General features: G+C 43.2%; 2 protein-coding genes across 11 annotated transcripts in view; one reads left to right on the top strand and one right to left on the bottom strand.

Moving 5' to 3' along the window:
- Positions 1 to 9,347, bottom strand: part of LOC122539714 (ATP-citrate synthase) — a 76,977-nt gene extending 67,630 nt beyond the window's left edge. For 2 of the 5 annotated variants that reach the window (XM_043674727.1, XM_043674723.1), the window contains exon 1: positions 8,997 to 9,346. The gene's annotated coding sequence lies outside the window, so the exon portion shown is untranslated. Of the gene's footprint in view, positions 1 to 923; positions 946 to 8,996 lie in introns of those variants that run through there. The other 3 variants (XM_043674726.1, XM_043674724.1, XM_043674725.1) reach the window with 3 other exon arrangements.
- A 3,689-nt stretch (positions 9,348 to 13,036) lies between these two features.
- Positions 13,037 to 27,482, top strand: part of odad4 (outer dynein arm docking complex subunit 4) — an 89,309-nt gene continuing 74,863 nt past the window's right edge. The window contains exons 1-7 of one of the 6 annotated variants that reach the window (XM_043674744.1): positions 13,037 to 13,318; positions 15,005 to 15,136; positions 18,381 to 18,534; positions 20,367 to 20,428; positions 21,595 to 21,763; positions 25,714 to 25,938; positions 26,492 to 26,699. In XM_043674744.1, the coding sequence (XP_043530679.1) occupies positions 13,196 to 13,318; positions 15,005 to 15,136; positions 18,381 to 18,534; positions 20,367 to 20,428; positions 21,595 to 21,763; positions 25,714 to 25,938; positions 26,492 to 26,699 (1,073 nt within the window). In that variant the 5' untranslated portion in view covers positions 13,037 to 13,195. The remainder of the gene's footprint in view (positions 13,319 to 15,004; positions 15,137 to 18,380; positions 18,535 to 20,366; positions 20,429 to 21,594; positions 21,764 to 25,713; positions 25,939 to 26,491; positions 26,700 to 27,482) is intronic. The other 5 variants (XM_043674740.1, XM_043674741.1, XM_043674742.1 and 2 more) reach the window with 5 other exon arrangements.

Raw genomic sequence — 27,482 nt, forward strand, 5'->3', positions numbered from 1 at the left:
AGCATCCAAGGAACAGGAGAATCGACGTTCCGGGCATGAGCCCATCTTCATGAGTCTTGAAGGGCTCATGCCCGAAACGTCGATTCTCCTGCTCCTTGGATGCTGTCTGACCTGCTGCGCTTTTCCAGCAACACATTTTCAGCTCTGATCTCCAGCATCTGCTGTCCTCACTTTCTCCTAATATCAATACATGTCTGACTGCTGCTGAATCAGAGGTAGCTAACCAAGCTTCAAAACATGAACTCTAATGGACAATACAATATAGAGCATTTTCCCAAAGAATTAACTTCAACTAAGTTCATCTTAAGGAGCATTTTAAGACATTTCCAAGAGGCACTTTTGAAATGCAAATGTTATATTTGTCATAAACTGAAACCAAAACCTGAACTGCTGACTTTAAAAAAGTATCTTGAAGAATCTCTTGGTTGTTGCTGATGCCAGTAGCTTGCACAAAATTCTAAATAAAAATCACATCCAAAATATCTAATAAATATTTTTAACCCAGAGAGAGATAAATGTTGCACTGCATTTTGCATCTGTCCTTGTAGTATCAATATTATATAGCTGGGAGCACGCAGCCATAACTGTTAACCTTGAAAACATAAGAAGAATGACACTCTCCTGTTCCAAGCTGCTGATAAACGATTCTGCTCGCCTGCTCAAATTATCAGTCAAGTTACTGAAAACACAATCACCAACAGTATCACTTCAAACAGCAACAGTTGTGTCGTATTAAATACTTGGAGATTTAAGGAAAATCTAGAAAATGGTTTAGCATTTTGCATAAAGGATGCACAATATCAAATAGCACAAACTTGATCACAACTAGCAAACAAAATCAGTCAAAATCAAAAGGCAAAGGCATTCAGTCAGTGACCATTTTAAAATTGAAGTTTTGATTTTAGATAAAGAACAGCACTTACACAATTTAGAGCAGAAAAAGAACTGATAGCTTTATAAGAATTCTTCAGCATTTATCAACAATTGGAAGCAGTACAGCATCAGTGTGAGAATGACTTGGGGAGGGCGTATTTACAGCAAAGGGGCGGAACTCATGCCAGCAAATGAGAATTTCCACTATCAGCACCTGGTGTTAACATTAAGCAAGCCCAGGTCTGGCATAGCAGGATAGGTCTCCCTCAATACCACCAGTAAGTTCAACCCCTTTCTCAAAAAAAAAAATCACAATTTTGTCTGACTTTCCCTCTCAAGTTTAGACACTCCTTTTCAGTGATATATGAGGGCTAGATTTATGCTGCAAGAACTGAAAGTCTGCTCAAACCCATTTCATACAGGAACAGAGGATACTCCCATTCTGATTTGGCCTAAGTCAGAGATGAAGCAGTCCTTATTAAGCCACTGTGACACCCAGAGCCAATTTTCATTACCCGACAGCCAAGAACACTGAGGTTAACAGATGCATTCCATTGGTTTACATTAGTAAATTGCATTGACCACAGATAGAATCGCTTAGGTAAGGGCCAGACGTACCTAACCGAGCTATCAAACTGCTGCACAGATCTTCGCTCACCTTGTTTTATTCCTAAAAAGTGGGCAAATTGGTAATTTTTGGATCAAAGTGAACATAAACAAAAAAACACCAAAAAATCTCAATCTCAGCGAAAATTAAAAGACAAAATTGTCCTTTGATCAGTCTATTATTAGAACCTGTCAAGTTTCATTTTCTCCCTCACTCTTTAGCCATCATCTCCAATACATATGTTTCATTAAAGAGCATATGTTTGCTATTACTCAATCTTGAAAATCAATTATGCAAAGAATGCTTCAGGCAAAGGGAATGGACTAAAAACAGGAAGCAATGAACCCTTCATAGTTAAATGATCTTGATGTAATTTTACAATCATAATGCTAGTTGCTGCACACTAAGTTATTCCCTGAACCATCTAAATGATTGCTCAGTCCTTCAGTGAATTATGAGGTTCAACAAAACTAAACAAAAAGTAAACTCCAATAGTTTTGAAAGACTAACATGATGGAGTATTGGAAAAGATGACTGCCATTCGTGCAACTCTTCTAGCATATGTCAGTGCGGAGGAAAACAATGCAACAGGACATCTAATTTTTGTTTCTCTTTTGAAAATTAAGTTAAACCTTTGGTATTCCATAAGGTGGTGGCCCAGTAAAAGATGCTTTCTCCACTCCCATCTGAGTTCTGAAGGGCATTCATACTAAACTCGAAAAGTTACCCTGTTCTTCCCTTCACAGATGCAGCCAGGCCAGAATTCTGCAGAATTGTGTGTTTGTATACAGGAAATATGCCTATTTCTTATTCTTTCACATTCAATGTCTCAATTAAATGTGATAAACATCTATTAAGAGGTACACAAAATATCATAGGGGATGGACAAGGTTCTTAATGAATATTTTGCCTCTGGGTTTACCATGAAGATAAGATGACATGGGAACTTGGGGAACTTAGCGATGTCGCCTTGGGGACAGTACATATCATAGAGGTGGTGTTGGATGTATTAGAATGTATGAAGGTGGATAAATCTCCTGGTCCTGACCAGATATATCCAAGATCACTGCAAGAGGCTGAAGAAGAAACTGCGGGGGCCCTGGCTGATATTTTAGCATCATCATTAGCCACAGAGGGGTCCCAGAAGACTGGATGGTGGAGAATGTTGTGCCATTACTCAAGAAGGGCTGCAGAGAAAAGCCTGGGAACTATAGACCAGTAAACTTAACATCTGTGGTAGGTAAGTTACTAAAGAAGAATCTGAGTAATAAGATATACTTCATTTGAAATGGTAGGGTTTGATAAGGACTAGTCAGCATGTCTTTCTGAGCGGGAGATCATGCTTCACAAACTTGTTAGAGTTCATCGATGAAGTGACCAGTAAGATTAATGAGGACAGGGCAGCAGACAGACAGTCTGTATGGATTTCAGTAAGGCCTTTGATAAGGTTCCACATGGTAGGCTGCGCGCTAGAAGGTTAGATCGCATGGAATCCAGGGGGAGCTGGCAAATTGGATGCAAAATTGCTTTCTACCATCAAGCCAGAGTGTAATAGTGGAAAGATGCTTGTTGGACTGAGGTCTGTGACTAGTGAAGTGCCTCAGGGGTCCATGATTTGGGTGAGAATGTACAAGCCATGATTAGTAAATTTGCAGGTCACATTAAAACAGGCAATATCGTGGACAGTGAGGAAGGTTTTCAGAAATTGCAGCAGGACCTTGAGCAGCTGGGGAAGTGGGCCAAGAAATAGCAAATGGAGATTAATATAGATAAGTATGAGGTCTTGCATTTTGAAACGTCAAATCAAGGTAGGAATGGTAGGGCCTTGAGTGTAGTGAAACAGAGGGACCTTGGAGTTCAGGTTCCCAGTTCTCTGAAATGGAGTCACAAGTAGACATGGCAATGAAGGTGGCTTTTGGCACACTGGCCTTTGTCATTCAGGTCACTGAGTATAGGAGTTGGGAAGTTATGTTGCAATTATACAGGACATTGGTCACCCTTGGAGTATTGTGTTCAATATTGGTCACCTTGTTATAGGAAGGATGGTATTAAACTGGAAAGAGTGCAGAAGACATTTACAAGCAAGTTGCCAGGACTCAATTGTCTGAGTTACAGGGAGAGGTTGGACAAGCTAGGAATTTTTTTTGTAGGAGACTGAGAGGGCATCGTACAGAAGTGTATAAGATCATAAGAGGCATGGATAGGGTCTCAGTCTTTTTCCCAGTGTTGGGTAATCGAGGACATGAGGGCATCAGTTTAAGGTTAGAGGGGAAAGAATAAAAGGGAAACTGAGGGCAACGTTTTTACAGAAAGTGGTACGCATATAGAATGAGCCAGCAGCAGAGGTGGTGGAGGTGGGTACGTTAGCAATATTTAAAAGGCATTTGGACAAATACATAGATAGAAAAGAATTAGAAGGTTATGGGCCAAGTGTAGGGAAATGGGGTTAGCGAAGATGGACATTTTGGTTGCTATGGACCCATTGGATTCTATCTTAAAAGATGTCTACCAATACATCCTCTGTCCTACAGCCATTTTTTAAGTACTCGTAAGGAGTTTAAAAAATGCAATGCAAACCTACTTGCAAAGTGGATTTCAAATTGACAAATTTTAAATGTTGTACAGTAACAGAATAAGAATCCTCTGAACTGCCAATTCTCAGACAGAAGCACTTTGTACAGAAAATATTGGTCAGGGATATGCAAAATTCACAGGAGAAAAAAAAAAATCATAGATCCAAAGACACAGCATCAAGCATAAATCCAAGTCCTGAACACAACCTTCTCAGAATTCTTGAACTAGCTAGCATCGAGAAAACGTCACAGAAGTGAATGCTTTCAGTAATTAGAACGTAGAACACCACGTTTGCACTGATCATGATGCCATTCCAAACTAATGCCATCTGCCTGCACGTGGCCCATATCCCTCTATTCCCTGCCTGTTCTTGTGTCTTATCTAAATGCCTCTTTAAACATTCCTATCCAATCTGTTTCTGCCATCTCCATCAGCAATGCATTCCAAGCACCTATCACTTAAAACAAAACACTTGTCTTGGACATCTCCTTTAAACTTGCACCTTCTCACCTTAAACCAATGCCCTCGAGTATTTGACAGTCCCACCCTGGGAAAAAGACTGACTATCCACACCTTCCAAATTTTATTCACTTTTGTCAGGTTGTTCCTCAGCCTCAGACACTCTCGCAAAAACAACCCATGTTTGTGCAACTTTCCTTATAACTATTACACTCCAATCCAGGCAACATCCTGGTAAATATCTTTTGCATCTTCTCAAAAACATCCTTGTTATAGCGTAGTGTCCAAACTGCACAGAATATTTTAAACGTGGCCTAAAGTTTTATACAACTGCAACATGACTTGCCAATTTTTATACTCAATGCCTGAATCAATGAAGTTGAAACTTTATTGCTGGAACAGCACAGCAGGTCAGGCAGCATCCAGGGAACAGGAGATTCGACGTTTCGGGCACAGGCCCTTCTTCAGGAATGAGCAGAGAGTGTTCAGCAGGAGAAGATGGCAGATCCTGTTCCCTGGATGCTGCCTGACCTGCTGTGCTGTTCCAGCAATAAAGTTTCAACTTTGATCTCCAGCATCTGCAGACCTCACTTTCTCCCTGAATCAATGAAGCCAAGCATGCTGTACATCTCAGAGGAGTAGAGAGTAGATAAGAAGTTGAAAGGTGAGGAACAAAATTTCGAAAAGAAAATTTTAAAATAAAAAGGACTCAGCTGCTTCACTGTGCAATCATTCCTCAGGATGTGAGCATCACTGACAAGTCTAGTAATACTTTTGATTCCTAGCTGCCCTTGGAAAAGGTGATGACAGGCCACCTTTCTGAAATGCTGCAGCTGATAAGATGTAGTTAGATACATACAAACATGGAGCAGGATTCGACCATTAAGCCATTTGCAGCCATTTTACCACTTAGTAAAATCATGGTTCATCTGACAAATTTTAATGCAGTCAAGGGTGTGATGCTGGAAAAGCAAAGCAGGTCAGGCAGCATCCGAGGAGTAGGAGAATCAATGTTTCAGCCATAAGCTCTTCATCAGGAATCCTGATGAAGGGCTTATGCCCGAAACATCGATTCTCCTACTCCTCAGATGCTGCCTGACCACTGTGCTTTTCCAGCATCTGCAGTCCACACTTTCTCCAAATTTTAATGCAGCCAACATGAAGAAATTACAACATCTGTCCAAGTCGGTATGGTATTTCACAGAACATGATGTGCCCATGCACCCACTGCCTTGTCCTTCCAGGTGGCAGGAATCAAGGGTTAGGAGGTACTGTCAAAGAAGCACTGGCATCGAGCTCATGGTGTGCCAGTACTGAAGGGAGATGTTTATGCTGCCCAAGCAGATTGCCTTGGCCTGAAATATTTGTTTATTCATTCGCAGATGTGAGAAGGCATCTTTTATTGGGTCATCAGGCCAGCATTTATGTCCTATTCTTAATTGCCCAGAGGGCATTTTTAAGAGCCAACCACATTGCTGTGGATCTGGAGTCACATGCAGGCCAAACCAGACCAGGAAACAATGGCAGATGTCCCTCACTAAGGGGTTTAGTGACCGAGATAGGTTTTTATGGTGATTCGCAGTTATAGGGTCACCATTTAAATAACTGTTTTCCCACAAATTCCATCATCTGTCATGGTGAGATTTGAACTCCTGTCTCTTGCACATTAGTCTGGGGCTCTGGCCCTGTGATGTGACCATAAAGCCACTACCTCCCCTTTGCAAGTGCTAAAGAAGCTACGCCCAACTCAACAAATGGAAAGTATTTGATCACACTAGACTTTTGGCTCGTAAATGATGGAGAGCTTTAGGAAGTCATAAGCTGTACAACACATCCTCTGACATACAAATGCTGTGGCTGTGTGAAGTATGGCTTCTCCTGGTTACAAGTGAGGGATGAAACTATATAAATTAAACAAAGAATCAGATGTTCTCAAAGTAATCTGAAGTATCGAAACAACTTATTTTGTATTGTGAATTCTGCTCTGGGAAATAAGCATTAATGGGAAGAACCAGCATTTGTACCATTATGTACAGCAGGATATTTGCAGCCTTATTATATATAGCCCTTTTATACCACAACATCCACATGAATAAACACTTGTCAATAAAAGGAGGAATTCTTACAAAGCCAAGTCAACAATGACTTCTGGGTCACATGCAGCTCGAATATTAAATTAAGTTGTATAGTTTGCTAGCTAATAAATGTCTAAATATAGAAATAGACTGGGGCATATTTCATTCCAAAAAGGTTATCAAAGCAGCCAGCAGCTGCACTAGCTTTCTGCCACATGACTTCATGAAATACTGAACATTGGCAGGGAAAAAGAACCTTCAGGCAGGAAACAATTCCAAAACAAACACCAGTATTGATTCCATGCTGATTTTGGAATTCCTCTCAGAGACAATTCTATGTTTTATATTTACAATGTACACAGCTCCTCATTTCAGCTATGATTAAATGTTAATGCAACCAGGAAACAATTACAAAAAAATGAAAGGAAATGTGCTCTTTTCATGTAAAGGGTTATCTATACATTGCAAGTACAGAATCATTCCAGTAGATCCATGAACTTCCCTGGGCTTCAGAGTGTAACCCGCTCAGTTATTAATTCCAGAGCACTAGGTTATCTAATTATGCACACATTATAATTCTAAAAATAACAAGTGCTTTCAGCCTGCACAGCGCACCACTTATTTCCCTTTAACAAAGTTAATCATAATTTGGCAGCTCGGACACATACTGTAAACTAAAAAGAATAAAACTTCTCTCTTTAATGTGTGCTGTGCTGCATAACTTATGTGCCTACTTTCAAACAAAGGAAACCCCTCACAAAAGCACTTATTTCACCCAACATCCTGCATTGGGTGAAACATTTGACTGTTCCTTTGCTCAACTTTAGCTGCACACAATTTCTGGTAGTTGGATCCAATGCGAATTAAATATTTCAGTGGGCATCTTATCAAAAACATTCAACTAGAATATAAAATGTTAATTTGTTTGCTTGGCATTACTTAACTGTCAGTTTAATCATTGTTGGACTATTTCTACAATTCAGGGATGTCAAAGTATCCTGCTTTAGAAGTGGTCAATTTTGCAATATATGAAGCACAGCAGGCAACTTGCACAAAAGCTCCCATAAATGACAACAATAATGGCTACATAGTCTGTTTCAGTGATTTGGATGAAAAATAAATATTGCAAGAACAACAGGCAGAAAGGTGGATGTGGTTTCTAAAGCAGTCTAAAAGGCAAGAGAAGGTATATTATCAAATCTCACCCAAAAAGATGGCCTTTCCAATAATGCTGCACAGAACTCACCACTTTAATCAGAGGCAGCAAGGAATTTGGAGTCTCTAAAGTGGAATAGCACCCTTACTGAATGTTAAACAAGAGATGCTCCCATTGAGACACAGGTATAAAAATTCACAAGCAGAATGAAGGATAAACCGTTGGCCAAATGTTAAACAAAATAACTTTAAATGGTTACATCGCCATTTAACATGTAGCTTAGATATAAGATTTAAGCCAAAGTGAAAAAAGGGCAGATTCTCTTGGGAAAAAAATGTAAAACTACATTAAGGATGTGAATGCATTCAGCTTCTACCAAACATCAAGCAGGAGAAAGTGAGGACTGCAGATGCTGGAGACCAGAGTTGAAAAGTGTGGTGCTGGAAAAACACAGCTGGCCAGGCAGCATCCGAGGAGCAGGAGAATCGACGTTTTGGGCATAAGCCCTTCTTCAGGACATCAAACAGTCCTAGGGATAAAACACAAAGTTAAAAATCACACAACCCCAGGTTATGGTCAAACAGGTTTATTTGGAAGCAGTAGGTTTCAGAGCACTGCTCCCTCATCACAACCACCTGATAAAGGAGCAGCACTCCGAAAGCTAGTGCTTCCAAATAAACCTGTTGGACTATAACCTGATGCGTGATTTTTAACTTTGTCCACCCTAGTCCAACACCGGCGTCTCCAAATCATGATAAAACAAATGATTGTCAAGAAAAGATTGAGTCAATTACAATTAAACATTGCAATTAAAAACCCTCACAGTGGCTACACCAGCTCTTCAAAGACAACCAGTGTCTCTTACCTTATGGACCTGCAAATTTTTCATTCAATTCCCTTTGCTAGTTATTCTGGAATTGACTTCTATCCCTTTCGAGCAGCACATTTCAAATCACAACAGCTCAGGTGTGACAATTATTCTGTCCACTTGCCCTGTCCCCTGGTTCTTTTGCCCATTACCATGAAGTGAGGGCTGGGAGAGGCTGGAAGCAGCTGTAAAAGACCAGGGAAAGGGGACAGTGCACTGACCAGAGCTGCATCATAAACCAGCAGCCGGTTTCTATTCAGACTGCTCGGTGATGATGCTATGGAGCACACCCGCTCACTCTCCCTCACCCTGACTGACTGACTCAGCGACCCGCAGAACCCTGGATCGTCGGCCCAACACGCCATCCCTCACCCTGAGCCTCACCTGCGGCCTCCTCTCCCAGCTCCGTCAGGGGGACTCGCTCGCGCTCTCTCCCGGCTCCGTCAGGGGGACTCGCTCGCGCTCTCTCCCGGCTCCGTCAGGGGGCTCTCGCTCACTCACTCCCCCGGCTCCGTCAGGAGGCTCTCGCGCTCGCTCTCTGTCTGTCTGTCCCAAGCTCCGTCAGGGGGCTCTCGCTTGCTCACTCGCTCTCCCAGCTCCGTCAGGGGGCTCTCTCTCACTCACCCAGCTCCTTCAGGCGGCTCTCGGTCTCGGCCTCCACTCTCCGCCTCTCGCCTCACCATCTCCTGATCGGCCATCCCAGCTCGCCCATTGGTTCATGCCTCATCACGTGAAGATCCACCTCCACCGCCTGACCTCCCTGCACCGCCCCATTCCTCCAGGATGTGCCGACGTAACTGGTCTCGCTGCATGCTGGAGGTTGTAGTCTCTATATCAGATTGAGCCAAAGTACAGAGCCCTTTTTAAACTACAACCCCCACTATGCATTGCGAAACCCACGCAGGGCATAGTTACAAATCAGCCCACAATGATGCAAGGTGTTCAAGTTTCACCTGGTCCACAGTAATGTAATCACATCCCTGAACATGTTGACTCGGAAATATAGACAAACAATAAATTCATTATGCTCTCTCTTTTTAAAATACTTAAATATTTCTTTAATATTTTGAAAATTATAATTGAATTTCGGGCAATGTATTCCACATCACAAAAACTCGGTGTGTATATTTGTTTCTGCTCCTCATTTGCTTTATCAAAACTTCGTGATTTTGAGAAGATCTATAAATCTCTCCTTAATCCTTCTTCTGTAAGAGAAATAACCCCAGTCTTTCAATCCTCTCTCTGTAATTGCAATCTTATCCTTGGTACTGTTCTAGTAACTCTACAAGGTCTTTGACATCTTGCTTAAAAGATAATAAAGTATGGTGCATGGAATTGGCCATAGTATTCCAAGAATAAAACAAATAACATTTAAAAGTTCAACAAAACTTCCTTAATGTATTACTCTCTGCCTCCATTTCGAGATCAAAGGGTCTCTATGGTGCAAATGCATTCCTTCGTATCAAGTTTCGCCCTTTTTCTTTCATTATTTAAAAAATATATTTTATTCATTAAAATACCTCTATGTAGATACATAGTCACTAAAGAGTTAGGTTCTACAGTAGCATATGAAGAAACAAACATACATTGGAGTTTGACTCTATCCAAAGAAACCAAAGGCATTTCTTACTTGTACAATATAATATGTACATATTTTTGAGGCACCTGGAGGGTCTGGTGACTGAACGGACACCTATTTAACTTCTGCAGAAAGACTTTACATTGTAGTCTTTCCCCATTGTGGGTTGGCAACAGCTGCCCCAAGCTTTAGTGTGTCCCTCAGCAAGAGGTCCTCAACATTGTTGTGGTTCTGTTCGTCGAGCTGGGGATTTGTGTTGCAGACATTTCGTCCCCTGTCTAGGTGACATCCTCAGTGCTAGGGAGCCTCCTGTGAAGCGCTTCTTTGATGTTTCCTCCGTTTCCTGTGATGTTTCCTCAACATTGGTAATTTTCCAGTCTACAACACTTGGTCGAGATCAACTCTTTCCTCTGGAAGACCAACAAATTTCAGGCAGCAAAGAGCATCTTTCACCAAGCTGATGGTCCTCCAGGCAGAATCGATGTTTGTCTCAGTGCGTGTCTTGGGGAACAGCCCACATAGCATAGAGTCCTGCATCACGGAGCTACTCGGGACAAATCTTGACAAGAGCCATTGCGTTTCTCTTCAGACTTCCGTTAAATTTCACCTGTTTTATTTATTCATGCATTAGTATTTAGTGGCAGAGGCCACTTAAGAGTCAACCACATTACTGTGGGCTTGGTGTAGGCCAGACCAGATAAGGGTGACAGATTTCCTTCCCTACGGGACATTAGTGAATCAGCCCTCTCCCATTTATCTCTCAGCCCCCTTGGCACACAAGCCTCATTCCTGATGAAGGGCTTATGCCCAAAACATCGATTCTCCTGCTCCTCGGATGCTGTCTGACTGGCTGTACTTTTCCAGCAGCATACTCTTCGACTCTAACCTCCAGCATCTGCAGTCCTCACTTTCTCCGTCTTAGTTGTAAGTAGAAAATAAAGAAAGCTTGGCCCTCCAAACATTTCTTACTCATGTACTTATCTAAATATCTTTTAAAATGTTGTAACTCAACCTGCACTCAACAGTTCCTCTGGAAGTTCATTCCACACACAAACCACTTACTGTGCAAAAAAAAATTGCCCATCATGTTACTTTAAATCTTTCTCCTCTCACCTTAAAAATATGCCCCCTCGTCTTGAAATTCCCCATCCTATGGAAAAGACACCTGCCATTCACCTTATCTACGCCCTTCATTATTTTATATATAAGTCACCTCTCAATCGCCTACATGCCAGTGAAAACAGTCAGACCTAGGACCTTAATTGTTTACTATCTATGTTAACCTCATTGAGGGGATAGGGATAAGTATAATGTATCCAAATTTGCTGGTGATACAAAAATAGGTGAGAGGGCATAATGTGCTGAGAATATAAGGAATCTGCAAGAGGATTAGATTAAATTCCCTACAGTGTGGAAACAGGCCCTTTGGCCCAACCAGTCCATACCGACCCTCTGAAGAGTAACTCACCCAGACCCCTTTCCCTCTGACTAATGCACCTAACACTATGGGCAATTTAGCATGGTCAATTCACCTGACCTGCACATCTGTGGACTGTGGGAGGAGACCAGAGCACACCCATCTCAAACAGGGTGAATGTGCAAACTCCACACAGACAGTTGCCCAAGGCTGGAATTGAACCTGGGATGCTGGCACTGTGAGGCAGCAGTGCTTACCACTGAGCCACCGTGCACCCCACAGATATAGATAGGGTGAGTGAATGAACAAAACCCTGGCAGATGGAGTTTAATGTAGGAAAGTTTGAGGTTGCGCATTTCAGTTGGAAAAATCAAAGGCAGATTACTGTTTAAATGGAGACACTTCAAAATAAAGTGCAGCACAGAGGGATCTGGGTGTTTTTGTTCACAAAGCTTGCACCCAGGTGCAGCAAGTAGTTGAGAAGTCAAATGGAATTTCGCCCTTTATTGCTAGTGGGTTGGAGTTTTAAAATAGGGAACTCTTGTTTTAACTGTACAAGGCATTGGTGAGACTGCACCTGGAGTACTGTGTGCTGTTTTGGTCCCCATATTTACAAAATGATATCCAAGCCAAGAGGCAGTTCGAGAGAGATTCACTCAGCTGATTCCTGAGATGGGGGAGATGACTGGTCAAGAATGGGTAAACAGGTTAGGTCTTTATTCATATGAGTTTAGAAGAATGGGGAGTGATCTTACTGAAACATACAGGATACTGAGGGGACTTGACAATGTAGATATTGAGAAGATGTTTCCATTAGTGAAGGAATCTCAAACTGGGGATATAGTTACAGAATAAGAGGATACTCATTTAAAGCGGACATGTGAAGGGATTTCTTCTCCCAGAGGATAATTATTGCCTGGAATTCGGTACCTCAGACAATTGTGGTGGCTAGATCAAGAAAGCGTTTAAAGAGGAGGTAGAATTTTTTTTGAAATGTAAGAGAGTTGAGGACAATGAGAAGCTGGCATGAAAGTGGAGTTGAGGCCTGGAGCAAATCAGCCATGATCTCATCGGATTTTGTTAACCCTGTTTCTCTTTCCACACATGCTGCCTGCTCTGCTGAGTTTCTCCAGCAATTTCTATTTTTATTTCAGATTTCTAGTATCTGCAGTTGCTTTTGTCATTGAATGGCGGGGCAGGCTTGAATGGAAGGGCTGAATGGCCGGCTCCTGTTGCTATTTCCTATGTCCTTAGCCGTGGGTAGGGAAGGGTATCATTCTGAAATATTGGCATCAGATAAATGATAATAAAGTAGAAACCACGTTGTCTCGAAAGCAAAATATTTCCTTTAAAGTCGTGTCCCTGCGTCTGGTTGTTAGGGGGTTGCTAGGAGACTGACTGGTTACATTCCAAACAGATTGTAACCGCGAGAAGCTCAGGCATTGAATCCATTAGCAACAGCAGCGAAGGAGAGAGTGCAGCAGGGACAGGGAGGGAGAAAATAAAAACAGAAACAGAGAGAGAAAGAAAGAGAGAGAAACGAGAGTTCACAGAGAGACAGGGAGAGAATCAGACAGAGACACAGCGATGGCTGACGATGAGGAGGAGGTTGTGTCGGGTCCAGTTTGCTCATACCTCACGTACAAGTCCGAGGGGGACCGGCTGTACATGCTGGGGGAGTATGAGAAGGCCATCAACAGTTACACACATGTAAGTTTCATCGGCAGCCAGAGAGCAGGGACTGGGGTCTGCGCTAACCATTGCAAACGGAGGTGGGGATACAGTGAGGAGAATTTCAGGGCAGTACAATTTCCCAAAACCAGTTCACAATCGTCCAAATTGCTCAGAATCAGAATAGTCAATACAGGACCGTTGATGTCCCCCTGCATTGCTGACAGATATGACCCACCAACTAGGGGGAGCATGACTGATACTTCAGCATTGGCACTGCCTGGATAACCCTGCACTGCCTTGGTCAGATGGCAGCATCTTTGATTTCCTAAAGATCATTTAAAGGTAACAGACCTTTTTCTGGGTGTGTTTTAGTGGGCTTTCTTCTGTACCTAACACAGTGCTGTCCTGTCCTGGGTGTGTTTGATGGGGTCAGTGTCAAGGAAGCTATAGTTTTGGTTTATAATAGAAAAGAGAGCTTTACTCGGTATCTAATCCCGTGCTGTTATGTCCTGTGAATATTTGGTGGTGGAAAGTGTAGAGGAAGCTTTACACTGTATCTAACCCCATGGTGTCCCTGACCGGGGAGTGTTTGATGGGAGACAATGTAGAGGGTGCTTTCCTCTGTATTTAACCCCATGCTGTCCTGTTGTGGGAGAGTTTGATGAGTACAGTTGCAGAAGGAGTTTTACTCTGTATTTAACCTGTTGCTGTATGTAGATAACTTCGAGTTGCAGACTAAGTGTTGTGTGTCAAAGTTTGCACATGACATTAAGTTGAGTGGGAGAGCAAAGTGTGCAGAGGAGGCAAATAGAATATTACCCTTCATTGCTAGAGGGACAGAGATTAAAAACAGGGAGGTTATGCTGCAGCTGTATAGGGTGCTGGTGAACCCACACCTGGAATACTGTGTGTAGTTTTGATCTCCTTACTTGAGAAAGGGTGTAAAGGCCCTGGAGGGGGTGTAAAAGAAGATCACCAGGTTGATTCTGGAGTTGAGAGTGTTGGCTTATAGGAGAGATGGAGTAGCCTGGTACCATACTCATTGGAATTGAGAAGAATGAGGGAAATGTTGAAAAATATAAGGTTATGAAGGTAATAAATAAGATAAAGGCAGGCAGACTGTTTCCTCTAGTGGAGGAAGCTAAAACTAGGGGGCATAGTCTCAAAACAAAGGGGACCAGATTTCGGACTGAGTTGAGGAGGAACTTCTTCAGCCAAAGGGTTGTGAATCTGTGGAATTCCCTGCCCAATGCAGCAATTGAGGCTTCCTCATTAAATGTTTTTAAGGCAAAGATCGATAGATTTATTTGAACAGTAAAATGCTTAAAGGTTATGGTGAGCGGGTGGATAAGTGGAGCTGAGTCAATGAAAAGATCAGCCATGATCTTATTGAATGGTGCATCACACTCAAAGGGCTACTCCTGCTCTTGGTTCTTATTGAAGTACCCTGGAATATTTTGGTATTATGTGGTGATTGTGGAAAGTGTTTCTTTTAGGATTACTTCTGATCTGAATGAATGCATAAGGGAGAATTTTGAAGAATGCATTTTTCATGTGGATATTGTAGTTTTCTGTAATTCTATTGTTCCCAGTTCTGAGCCGAACCATTAACTCTGATTTCTGTCCACTGATGCTGCCAGACCTACTGAGCTTTTCCAGCAATTTCTGTTTTTGTTCCTGATTTACAGCATCACAATCCTTTTGGTTTTTATTCTGTCACAGGCTCTTCAACAAGAACCAAAGAACAGGAACTGTCTGGTTGCCCGTTCCCGATGCTACCTGGCAATGGGAAACACTACACTTGCTTTGAAGGATGCAGAGGCCTCCCAGTTGGGCAATAAGGAGTTCTATAAGGTAATCCTGGTACAATAATTCATTAAGTGGATTCCATCCCTTTGATGTTTCTTCAGTTTTGGCAATGCACCCTTTTTTGTCTTTAAAGAATCTTAGAATCACAGAAGAGCATGGGAGGAGGCCATTTGGTCCAGCAGATTTATGCCAGCTCTCTGCAAAAGTACCCCCCACCCCACACACATGTGCTCACGCATGCGCGCACACACACACATTTCCCATGGTCCTGCAATGGAGCAAGAACAGAGCTGGATCAAATAGTCTGGAACAAAAGGTTGACAGGACAAGCTGTAGCTGAACAATGGCCTGCCTTCAGAAAGGGGCTTGTTTGAGCACAGTAAGGGTATATTCCCACAAAAGAGAAACGGAATACACATCAGAGCTCCCCAGATGACAAAGGAGATAGAGATTTAAATAATGAAGGAAAGTGTCCTTACAATGGGGGTGAGATAGAAATTACAATCAAAAGGAATTCAGAAGGCTTGGGACATTGTGGGGGGTGGGAGGTGGGGGGGGGGGGGTTGGTGAATGGTGGTGATGAAAATTTACCTAATACAAATTGGTTAAATGAAGAGGGATTATGAGAAGGGATTGATGGTCAACATAAAGGAGAATGTCAAAGTATTCAATGGACATATCAATGGTAAAAGGAGTAGGCATGTTTAGAAACCCCAAAAAATATTAAATGAATACTTTGCATTTGGTTTTACCAAGGAGGTAGATACTAACTGGACCTGGGCCAGTTTTCAAGGTTGTTAAGGAAGTAGTCTTTGATAGACTTAACGCTGACAAGGCACTGGGACCAGATTTTTTTTTATTCCCTGTGGAACATCGGCATCACTGGCTGGCCAGCATTTCTTGCCCATCCCTATTTGCCCTTGTGAAGGTGGTGGTGAGCTGCCATCTTGAACCACTGCAGTCCATGTGCTAAAAAGTGCATGGCAGGATTTTGAAGAACGTGAGAGTGGAAATTGCAAGGCACTAGCCATATTAGTTCAGTCTTCCCTCGACTCAGGCAGGTACTTGAAGATTGGAGAATTGCAGATATTATGTCCTTAAACAAAAACTGCAAGGATAATCCCAACAATTACAGACCTGTCAGTTTAGCTCTTATGATGGAGAAACTCAAAACAATTATTTGGCTAAGAAACATCAGCCACATGAGAAATGATGTGTTGTTTATGAAGAGCCAGTATGGACTTCTAAAGGACAAGTTGTGTTTCACCAACTTGCTGGGGTTTTTGAAGGAGTCAATCAAGGTAATGCAATTGATGTGATGTACTTGGATTTTCAAAAGACATGTGATACAGTGGCACACAACAGACATGTGAGAAAAGTTGGAGCTCATGGAATAAAAGGGTCAGTAGATACAAAGTGATCCTGGATACAAAACTGGCTAGGTAATAGGAACAAAGAGGAGCGATCAATGGCTAATTTTCATGCTGGATGAAGATTTGTATTGGAGTTTCCCAGGGTCTGGTATTACACCCTTGCTTTTCCTGAGAAGTGTGATGTGATGTATTTTGGTAGGAAGAACATTGACAGACCATGTGAAGAGAGAGGTACGCAAATGGCCTCCTTCTGCAATGGAACAATTCTGTGATTCTATAAGTTGCATGTTTCCGTAATGGAGAATGATTGGAAGAAGGAATTCCAGCTGATTTTCCCACCTTAGTTTTTGTATCCAAGACAGTGAACGCATCATCACTGCTGTGCCAATTTAAATCAGCAACGACAAACCAGACCAAGTAATGTACCTGGAATGGCTCAAGTACTCATAGGGATATACTGTAAGTCTTGGGACATTGTGATGGAGCTGTCCTTGAATTTGGAATCTCTTTGGTGAAATGGGTTTTTTCAGTAAGTGGAGGGGGGAACATGTAGTGTTGTGAGACCTGACAAAGTCCTAGGAATGCATGACATTGATGCACTGTGCTGGGTACTGGCAAATAGAAATTTAAAAGCTTGTAATTCTTTATTAATGTGAATATAGGAGGTACCGTTAGTAATTTTGCAGATGACACCAAATTTGGAGGTATAGTGGACAGTGACAAAGGTTACCTCAGAGTACAATGGGATCTTGATCAGATGAGGAGAAAGTGAGGTCTGCAGATGCTGGAGATCAGAGCTGAAAATGTGTTGCTGGAAAAGCGCAGCAGGTCAGGCAGCATCCAGGGAACAGGAGAATCGACGTCCTGAAGAAGGGCTTATGCCCGAAACGTCGATTCTCCTGTTCCCTGGATGCTGCCTGACCTGCTGCGCTTTTCCAGCAACACATTTTCAGCTCTTGATCAGATGAGCCAATGGGCTGAGAAGTGGCAGATGGAGTTTAATTCAGATAAATGCGAGGTGATGCAGTTTAGAAAAGCAAATCAGAGCAGGACTTATACGCTTTATGGTAAGGTCTGAGGGAGTGTTGCTGAACAAAGAGACCTTGGAGTGCAGGTTCATAGTTCCTTGAAAGTACAGTCTCAGGCAGATAGGATAGTGAAGAAGGTGTTTGGTATGATTTCCTTTATTGGTCAGAGTATTGAGTATAGGAGTTGGGAGGTCATGTTGCGGCTGTACAGGACATTGGTTAGGCCACTTTTGGAATATTGCTTGCAATTCTGGTCTCCTTCCTATCAGAAGGATGTTGTGAAACTTGAAAGGGTTCAGAAAAGATTTAGAAGTATTTTGCCAGGGTTGGAGGGTTTGAGCTACAGGGAGAGGCTGAATAGGCTGGGGCTGTTTTCCCTGGAGCATCAGAGGCTGAGGGGAAACCTGATAGAATTTTATGAAATCATGAGGGGCATGGATAGGATAAATAGACAAGGTCTTTTCCCTGGGGTGGGGGAGTCCAGAACTAGAGGGCATAGGTTTAGGGTAAGAGGGGAAAGATATAAGAGAAACCTGAGGGGCAGCTTTTTCACACAAGATGGTACATATATGGAATGAGCTGCCAGAAGAAGTGGTGGAGGCTGGTACAATTGCAGCATTTAAAGGTATTTGGATGGGTATATGAATAGAAAGGGTTTGGAGGGATATGGGCTGGATGCTGGCAAATGGGACTAGATTAATTTAGGATATCTGGTCAGCATGGACAAGTTGGACCGACGGGTCTGATTCCGTGCTGTACATCTCTATGACTCTAATTAAGGGTTTTGTGATGATAACAAATGCCGTGCACAGTTATGCAATTTTTATTGAAACCAATGTGCAAGTTTTAAAACCACAAAGGGAGTTATTCTTATATTTTGTTTCTCAGGGCCTTTATCGAAAGGCTGAAAGCCTTTACGCTAAAGGTGAGTTTGAACTTGCATTAATGTTCTATCATCGAGGACATAAACTCCGTCCAGATGACCGGAATTTCCGCCTGGGAATTCAGAAAGCTCGGGAAGCAATCGACAATTCAGTTGGAAGTAAGTGTGTGTTTTGGGAAGGAATAGGTTCTGGTGTTCCCATCCTTCCCTTTCTCTCCATCTCTCTGATGTTAAGGCCAGGACTGAGCTCCACATGGAGCTGTTCACACAGAGGAAGCCACATAGATCATGTGACATGGGGGAAATAAAGGGAATATAGACAAGGAAAGAGATGCTGGGGCAAGAAAACCCCTGGAGGGTGAAAAGGAGGGGTGTTTCAGAACAAAAATCAAAAGTGTTGGAACGCCTTAGCTTGTCTGGCAGCATCTGTGGAGTGAAACAGAGTTAGTGTTTCAAGTCCTACATTGACTCTTCTTCAAAGCGGAATGAAAGTGGGCATGGCTTTGATGGTTTTGCTTCCCAACTGATCACCTATGGGCGCTCCATCTGATTAAGGACAGGACAAAAGCTCCTTCTGATGCCAGTCCAATCAGAAATCTCAGCAATGATACTGTAGAAGCTGGGTGCTGCTGAGACAGTCAAGTACTTCGACAGACTCTCAAACTGGAGATAGTTTTGGGCAGGTGTTCACAAATAGTAACTTTGGGATGGCAGAGGGCAAAGGGTCCCACTGATCATTGGGGATTGCTGGATCTTGGTTCTGCCTTTCACACTTACAGCTCCCTCTCATTGGTATGAATCCTCTGTCACTTGATGGTCTCCACTGAACTGCCACCATGTTACCAGCCGGGTATTTTATAATGTGACAATGCTATTGTTAGGGCCCCGTAATATAAGATCTAGACATGGGTAATGTGGCATTGAAAAGTTTAACAGATGTTTGTTTCAGCTCCTCAGGTATGCATACTTTATAGTCACAGGCTATACAGTGTGCACTAATATTAACCTATTCCTTTACAAACTGTATCATTCTTTAATGAATATACCATGCTTTAAGAGGCCCCCATTAAGATGAAGTTTGATACTGATATGCCCTCAGGTTTCAAGCTATGATATTAGTTGAACCAAGGTGATAATATTACAGACAACCCTTTTTAAAGTGTTCTGAATACTGACAATGGAATATAACACAACACATCCCTCCCACACAGCCGCCGTCCCCCCAAACCCCACCTGCCTCAAGGAGTTAGCCTCCATGCAACTGGCACCCACTGGGAGGCACCCTATTACTGGCAAAACACCAGCTTTCCCACATAACAATAACATTTCGGGGATTCATTGTGCAAACTGCTCCACAGCAGCCTCGCCCATTTCCCATCTTGACCAACCTCCAGGTCACTGCTAGGAAACAGCCCTGAGAGCGAGGACAACACTCCCAATTCGTACAGGCCTGACCCAGTGCCCAAAACCTCCACAGCTTCTCTCTGTCTTTCTCTCTCTCCCCCGTCACATCCCACCCCACCCCACAGATGCTGACAGATGTGCTGAGTTTTCTCACCATTTTCTAATTTATCTCAGGTTTCTAGCACTGGCAGTCTTTTTCTTTTGCAGTCGATGCATTAACTTGTTTTTGAAATCAAGAACGTTGCAGTGTGATGGAGGGAGTTAGGAAAAGGGCAAGAGAGATCTCCTGCTCTTAAGATCAGGGGAGATCAAATAAAGGGTCTAGAACTTGGGGAATCTTACAAAGGCAGTGAGTGACTGAAAATCAGAAGGTTCAGTCTCTACATGGTCACATGGAGGACCAAGTTGACCATCACTTCAATCTCATAGAATTAACATAAGACAGCCCTATGCTGTTTGACCTGAACTGCAAGCAGCTGGGGACCAGCAACCAAGTAATATTAACTCAGAGCCCTGAGCCACTGTCTAACTGTGTTACCTCCCAACAAGAATACTCAGTAATTTTCTATTTCATTTAATTCCTACAGGCCCTTCCTCAGTGAAGCTTGAAACTAGAGGCGACCTGTCCTTCTTTTACAGAAGAGAGGAGGTGAGCAGCTTTAATCAGGACAAAATAGCTGGACTGACTCTGGAATTCACAAGGGTTATAAAAATAATTTCTCTACATGGATCAAGGTAGCAGGCTGGAGTCACTATTAGGGTTTCAGAGATGTAGGAAGAAATTGGGGTTAAGAGATAATAAGATTGTCACGTATTTCTTGGAACTGAGAGTCAGGTCAATATTTATTGTCCTTCACTAATTGCCCTTAAGAACATGATAATCAGTCCATGCGAGTCATAGCTTTCCCCAGCAGTTTTTAATACAACTGAGTTGTTTGCTAGATTATTTCAGAGAGCTGTCAAGAGTCAATCACATTGTTGTGAGTCTGGAGTCCCATGTCAGCCAGACCAGGTAAGGACAGCAGATTTCCATCCCTAAATGACATTAGTGAACCAGGCGGATTTTTATGAAGACCCAACAGTTTCATGGTCATCATGAAGGACACAAAGTTTTCATTCTAGATATATTTAATTTACAGTTACAGGGCGTTGGTGAGGCCTTTTCTGGACTGCTATGTGTAATTCTGGTCACTCTGCTATGGGAAAAATATTATTAAATTGGAGAGGGTTCAGAAAAGATTTACCAGGATGTTGCTGGGTATGGAGTGTTTGAGATATAAAAATAATCTGGAAAGGCTAGGACGTTTTTCATTAGAGTGTCGGAGGTTGAGGGGTGACCTTATTGAGGTTTATGAAATCATGAGGGGCATGGATAAGGTGAATGGCTTGGGTCTTTTCCCTAGAATGGGGGAGTTCAAAACTAGGGGACATGTTTTTAAGGTGAGAGGAGAAAGATTTAAAAAGGACATGAGGATCAACATTTTTACACAGATTTGTTTGTGCCAGAGAAAGTGGTGGATGCAGGTACAGTTACAACATTTTAAAAGACATTTGGATAAGTGTATGACTAAGAAATGTTTGGAGGGATATGGGCCAAGTGCAGGCAAGTGGGACTAGTTTAGTTGAGGAACATTGTTGGCATAGACTGGTTGGGCTGAAGGGTCTGTTTCTGTGCTGTATGACTCCAAGGCTCTATGACATTGAATTTATATTAACCAGATGCTGTGTTGAGATTTAAACTGCGATCTTGTTTAGTTCTATTGTCACTCCAGGACAGTGAGAGCAGACTGATCACAATTTCTATCTCTCATTAAGAAAGTCCTACCAAAAACCAAATCTCAATTGCGAAGGCAGAAATTAAACCTGAAGCAGCAGAGTATGAAAACTGAACAGGATGCACCGAAAACCAATAAAACAGTGCGAGTGCTTCTGGGAGAGCTATATGGAGACAAGGAGTACCTGGAGAATCTGCTCCTTGACAAGGGTAAAGATTCACTGTCTGTATAAATTCACTAATAAGGAGCTAATCAGTTCAGTTGTTCGCTGTTCGCTCTGCCCACCTGTGTGAACATTCTGAAGTGACTTTACGACCATCAGATGTAGCACCAGGAGCTGGAGCCTGGAGTTAATCTTTATTTGTAAGTAGGTTGATTGTGGTGCTGCAACAACCTCTGAGAGTTGAATCCACCAACTCAGCGCACCCTCTGGTCAAACTGGAAGGGCCTCTACTCTTTGTGGTAAACTTCCACACCCCACAACAGCCCTCACCCTCCACCACCCCCATGTCCTCCACCCTTTACTGTACAGTCATTGGGCCCCAGCATCAACATTCTCACCCCTCTCTATGTCTGGGACCTCCTCCAGCCTCACCCTTTCATTTGTTGTGGTGGTCCCAGATACTAGAGGTCTTTCAGGATAAACCCAAACCCTCCCCACTTCTATGTCTGACATTTAAAGCAGGACTTTTCCATAATTATTATTTGTCCCAGTTAATTTCCTCCCAAGGGAATAACTTGTCTCTCCCTGGGAGGGAGGCCTGCACCTTCATTTGTGCTGACTTTCAGTGAGATCGGTTTGTACTCTCAGGAGGATCATCCACCCATCCATAGTCTGTAATAGGCTACATTCTCAATAGGAACAAATTACTGCAGATGTTGGAATCTCTCCTGAAGACAACAAATGCTGAGATCACAGTGGGTCAGGCAGCATCCATGGAAATAGAAAGTAAGCTAATGTTTCGAGTCTATTTATGATATAGTTTGTGGGGGGGGGGAGCACACACACAGGGCCTGGGGGTAGTAGATGTAGATGGCCAAGAACAAAAGATGTTGATAGTTCAGATTAAGTGATTGGAATCATTCTCACACATTCTAACCTCATAATCTGAATTGTTTATTCACCAGCTCTCTACACTCACTACCACCAGGCCCCGCGCTCTCTCCTCCCGCAACTACAGCATAAATGCCATCCCCTCTACACATCATTTCAGCTCTGATGAAAAGTCATCTAGACTCGAAATGTTAGTTTGCTCTCTGTCCATCGATGCTGCCTGAACTGCTGTGATCTCCAGCATTTGTTGCTTTCAGTTACATTCTCAGTGACCCAGCCAACATTTATTCCTCAATAACCACCTAATCATCACCTAGAGCAAATGATCAGGTTATTACTTAATCACTATTTATGAAATGTTGCTCTGCACTGATTGGCTACCACGCTTCCTACACCGCAACAATCACTGCACTTCCAAGAGTACTTTGCTGACTATAAAGCACTTTGAAATATTCTGAGGTGTGAAAGGTGCCACATAAATGCAAGTTGCTGCAGGCGGTCACACACCACTAGTGGGAGCTCCAGTCCATCTATAAATAACAAACCTTTCACAATTTTAAATAAACTTTCAAACTGTCACAGAGTCACAGAGATGTACAGGACGGAAACAGACCCTTGGGTCCAACTTGTCCATGCCAACCAGATATCCCAACTCAATCTAGTCCCACCTGCCAGCACCCGGCCCATATCCCTCCAAACCCTTCCTATTCATATACCCATCCAGATGCCTTTTAAATGTTACAATTGTACCAGCCTCCACCACATCCTCTGGCGGCTCATTCCATACACAAACCACCCTCTGTGTGAAAAAGTTGCTCCTTAGGTCTCTTTTATTTCTTTCCCCTCTCACCGTAAACCTATGCCCTCTGGACTCCCCACCTCAGGGAAAAGACTGTCACTTTATCCTATCCATGCCCCAGGGAAAAGACTGTCACTTTATCCTATCCATGCCCCTCATGATTTTATTCTTCACTATCCTATCTACCTACGACTCCACTTTCAAGGAGCTATGAACCTGCACTCCAAGGTCTCTTTGTTCAGCAACACTCCTCAGGACCTTACTATTAAGTGTATCAGTCCTGTTAAGATTTGCTTTCGCAAAATGCAGCACCTCACATTTATCTAAATTAAACTCCATCTGCCACTCCTCAGCTGATTGGCCCATTTGATTAAGATCCCGCTGTAATCTGAGGTAACCTTCTTTGCTGTCCACCACACCTCCAATTTTGGTGTCATCTGAAACTTACTAACTGTACCTCTTATGTTCGCATCCAAATCATTCATATAAATGATGAAAAATAGTGGGCCTAGCACTGATTCTTGTGGCACTCCACTGGTCACAGGCCTCCAGTTTGAAAACAACCCTCTACCACCACCCTCTGTCTTCTACCTTTGAGCCAGTTCTGTATCCAAATGGCTAGTTCTCCCTGTATTCCATGAGATCTAACCTTGCTAATCAGTCTCCCATGGGGAACCTTGTCGAACGCCTTGCTGAAGTCCATATAGATCACACCCACTGCTCTGCCCTCATAAATCCTCATTGTTACTTCTTCAAAAAACTCAATCACGTTTGTGAGACATGATTGTTGAGCATGAAGAGGTTCTGTGAGGAGCAGGCTGGAAGGCTCATTGCCCTGAACATCAGTGTTAATGATTCAAGTGGCTGTCACCGAGAGGAGGCTTGGAGAGAGGGTCCAGTGCTTCCCCACACAGACTGAGGAAAGTATCCCCTTCTCTGCTGCCCCTAACACCAACCACCCAGTCTATCAGCTGCTTTTGGAAGGGGAGGACTAGATGGAAGGTTGAGTCCCTTCCTGTTCTGCTTATCTGACAGAGAGTCTGCACATCAAAACAACCAAACAAAGGTAATCCTAAAAATGCCTCCCTTGACTCAGGACCACTCGGTTTCAGGAAGGCCCCAACCTGCAGCAAACTCTGCTGTTACCTGATCTCACCTCGGACAGGTGTAGTAGAGGGGGCACAATTTACCTCAGTACCCCAGCGCTGAGGGAGAGGGGGATTAATGAGTGCAAAGTGGGACATATGGGGATCAGTCCTCCTGAGACCTATCTGATGGTTCTGTTGCAAATGGGTCTGAAAGGGTTAATACTGGGCAGTACCACCCACCATGGCAATCTCTAATGAATTTGGAGGCAGAACAGTTTAGGGTCTTCAAGGAGTGAGACCCAATAACCAGTTCCTCCTTGAAGTCACTGTCACAATCTCCGTTATATCAGAGAACACAGGAGAAACTCAGTAGGGCTGGCACCATCCATAGAGAGAGAAACACAGTTAAAGCGCCAAGCCCAGTATGACGCTTCTTCAGAACTGTCCTGTCACATGCTGCCAAAACTGCTGAGTGTTCTCCAGCATTTTCCTGGTTAGCTCCCGGTTTCTAGAATCCACAGGACTTTTCTATTAAATTGTAACTAGTTGCTAACAAACAATATCTTATTAAATACAAAGGCCTCTTCTAGTGAGACCAGGAATCATAGAATCTCTACAGTATGGAAACAGGCCATTTGGCCCAACAAGTCCACACCGACCTTCCGAAGAGTAACCCACCCAGACCTATTCCCCTACCCTATTACTCTACATTTACCCTGACTAGTGCACCTAACCTACACATCCCTGAACACTATGGATAATTTAGCATGGCTAATTCACCTAACCTGCACATCTTTGGACTGTGGGAGGAAATCAGAGCACCTGGAGGAAACCCACACATACACGGGCAGAATCCGCAAACTCCATATAGACAGTTGTCTGAGGATGGAATTGAACCCAGGTCCCTGGCGCTATGAGGCATCAGTGCTAACCACTGAGCCACCCTCTCCCACACTAGACCTAGCAGGCCCTTCAGTCTCTGACTCTTAGAAAGGATGATGGTAGCAACCTTCATGGTGAGCAGCAGCAGCTCATAAAGCAACGTGAGCTGGTCCTGCCCTTCCAATAGAGACATTCTGGGAGAACTAGAGAGAGTGAGGGCTTGAGAAGGGGGAGGTTGGTAGGTGGTGGTGGGGGTGAATTTATTGTAAGAATTGTTGACGCATTTTCCTTATTGTGAGATTGACAGACCAAGATGTTCCCCATCCTTCTTTTCAGAACTGATGAAAACCAACACAGAAAGTGGAGGCACCATCCAGGAACTGATCGTGAACGGGATCACATTCCTGGATACACGCACTGAGTTCTGGAGGCAGCAGAAACCTATCTTCGCCCGAGAGCGTGAGCAGCGAATAAAGGCACAAAGCTGGAAAACCCAAAGGAAGCAAGCTGAGACAGAGCAAACAACCTTCATCCTCCAGCGCATGGAGGAGATCGACATGTGTATGTGAGAATGACAACTCCTGAAAAAGATCCTTCACTGTTGCAGTAGGAATTTTCACTAGAATGAATCTCCCACTACAGGCACCTGAGTAACATGTAATGTGGTCAGGTATATTAATCTCACTCTCTGCCAAACTCTTAGGACAGGGACAGCACAGGGTTAGATACAGAGTAAAGCTCTCTCTACACTGTCCCCACATCCTGGGACAGGGATAGCCCAGGGTTAGCTACAGCATAAAGCTCCCTCTACACTGTCCCCATCAAACACTCTAATGACAGGGACAGCATAGGGTTAGGTACAGAGTAAAGCTCCCTCTGCATTGTCCCCATCAAAAACTCCCAAGACAGGTATCATTTATCTGTGTTCTGAACCGTATGAACCATCAAGTCCCAGGGGTGACCCACGCTCAGTGCCGAGTCAATAGGGTTAGTGATCAAAAGCTGATGATTACTGCTTTAAAAGTCATGAGTGAGGCTGATGTGTGAGAATGGTATAAATGAATGATGTGCCTTGAGGCTCACTCACTTTCATTTTTGCCTTGTGTTTGCTCAGTGTTGGCTGATGGTTATCCTGAGGAATGTAAGACTAAGGCCATGGAATTGGTGCAAATTGTGAAAGAGTGGTCACAGAGAGAGGTTCCTAACAAGGCTGAATTCCTGGGAAACCTGTATAACACCATCGGGCTCGCCCAAGTTGAGCTGGGAGAATTTGAGGATGCTCTGACAAGTCATCAGAAAGACCTGCAAATTGCCAGGAAATTGTGAGTGTAATCCATTGCTTGTTACTGCTTCCAAACCATCCAGATAGCCAAACAGTGAAGGATAGAACTGGAGGCGATTTAAACTTATTCTATTTACAGAGACACACATTACTAATGTGCAACTCCTAATGCAACTAGCAGTTTCTACCTGGAAAAGGAGCACAAGAGTATCCTTAGTCAATGATATCTTCCTGAATACAAGGAAAAACCCGGTTAATGCACAATTAACAACAAGCTTGAAACCCCAACTCTGGAGTTGGGTTCAGTTTTCCACAAAAACGATACTGACACAGTGTCCCACAGCAGAGGCCTACGCTTCCTCATGGTTTATCTGATTTCGAAGGGGATGATGTAGCCACTGTTGGGCATTTCCTGAGGGATTGGGATGAGGGCAAGGGAAAGGGAGGAAAGGGGGAGGTAAAATCCAATCTTCTTCATTACCATTGTGAGCCCTGCCAGAAAGTATTGAGTTGGAAGGGCAGGTTGAATCTTACAGTCTAGACTCAGAAAAAAATGTTGATCAGTTGATGGAGCTGGGAGAGGGAAACTGATGCCAATAGTGATAGAACAAAAAAAAGGCTCCTTTTAGCGAGGACAAAAACATAAAATACATGCTGTTTTCAAATTCTTCAATGGCTTTGCCTCTTCCTATCTCTCCAATCCTTTGTGATTCCTTTGTGAATATAGCTGTGTGTCCAACCCTCTGTCCCAGGACGTGTGACTCAGTGATAAACCTTTTTTTCTGATGAAGTGCTGATAAAGTAGTTTTATTATGCGAAGGCA

Source organism: Chiloscyllium plagiosum, chromosome 33 (assembly GCF_004010195.1).
Source record: "Chiloscyllium plagiosum isolate BGI_BamShark_2017 chromosome 33, ASM401019v2, whole genome shotgun sequence".
In the NCBI taxonomy this organism is placed as follows: Eukaryota; Metazoa; Chordata; class Chondrichthyes; order Orectolobiformes; family Hemiscylliidae; genus Chiloscyllium; species Chiloscyllium plagiosum.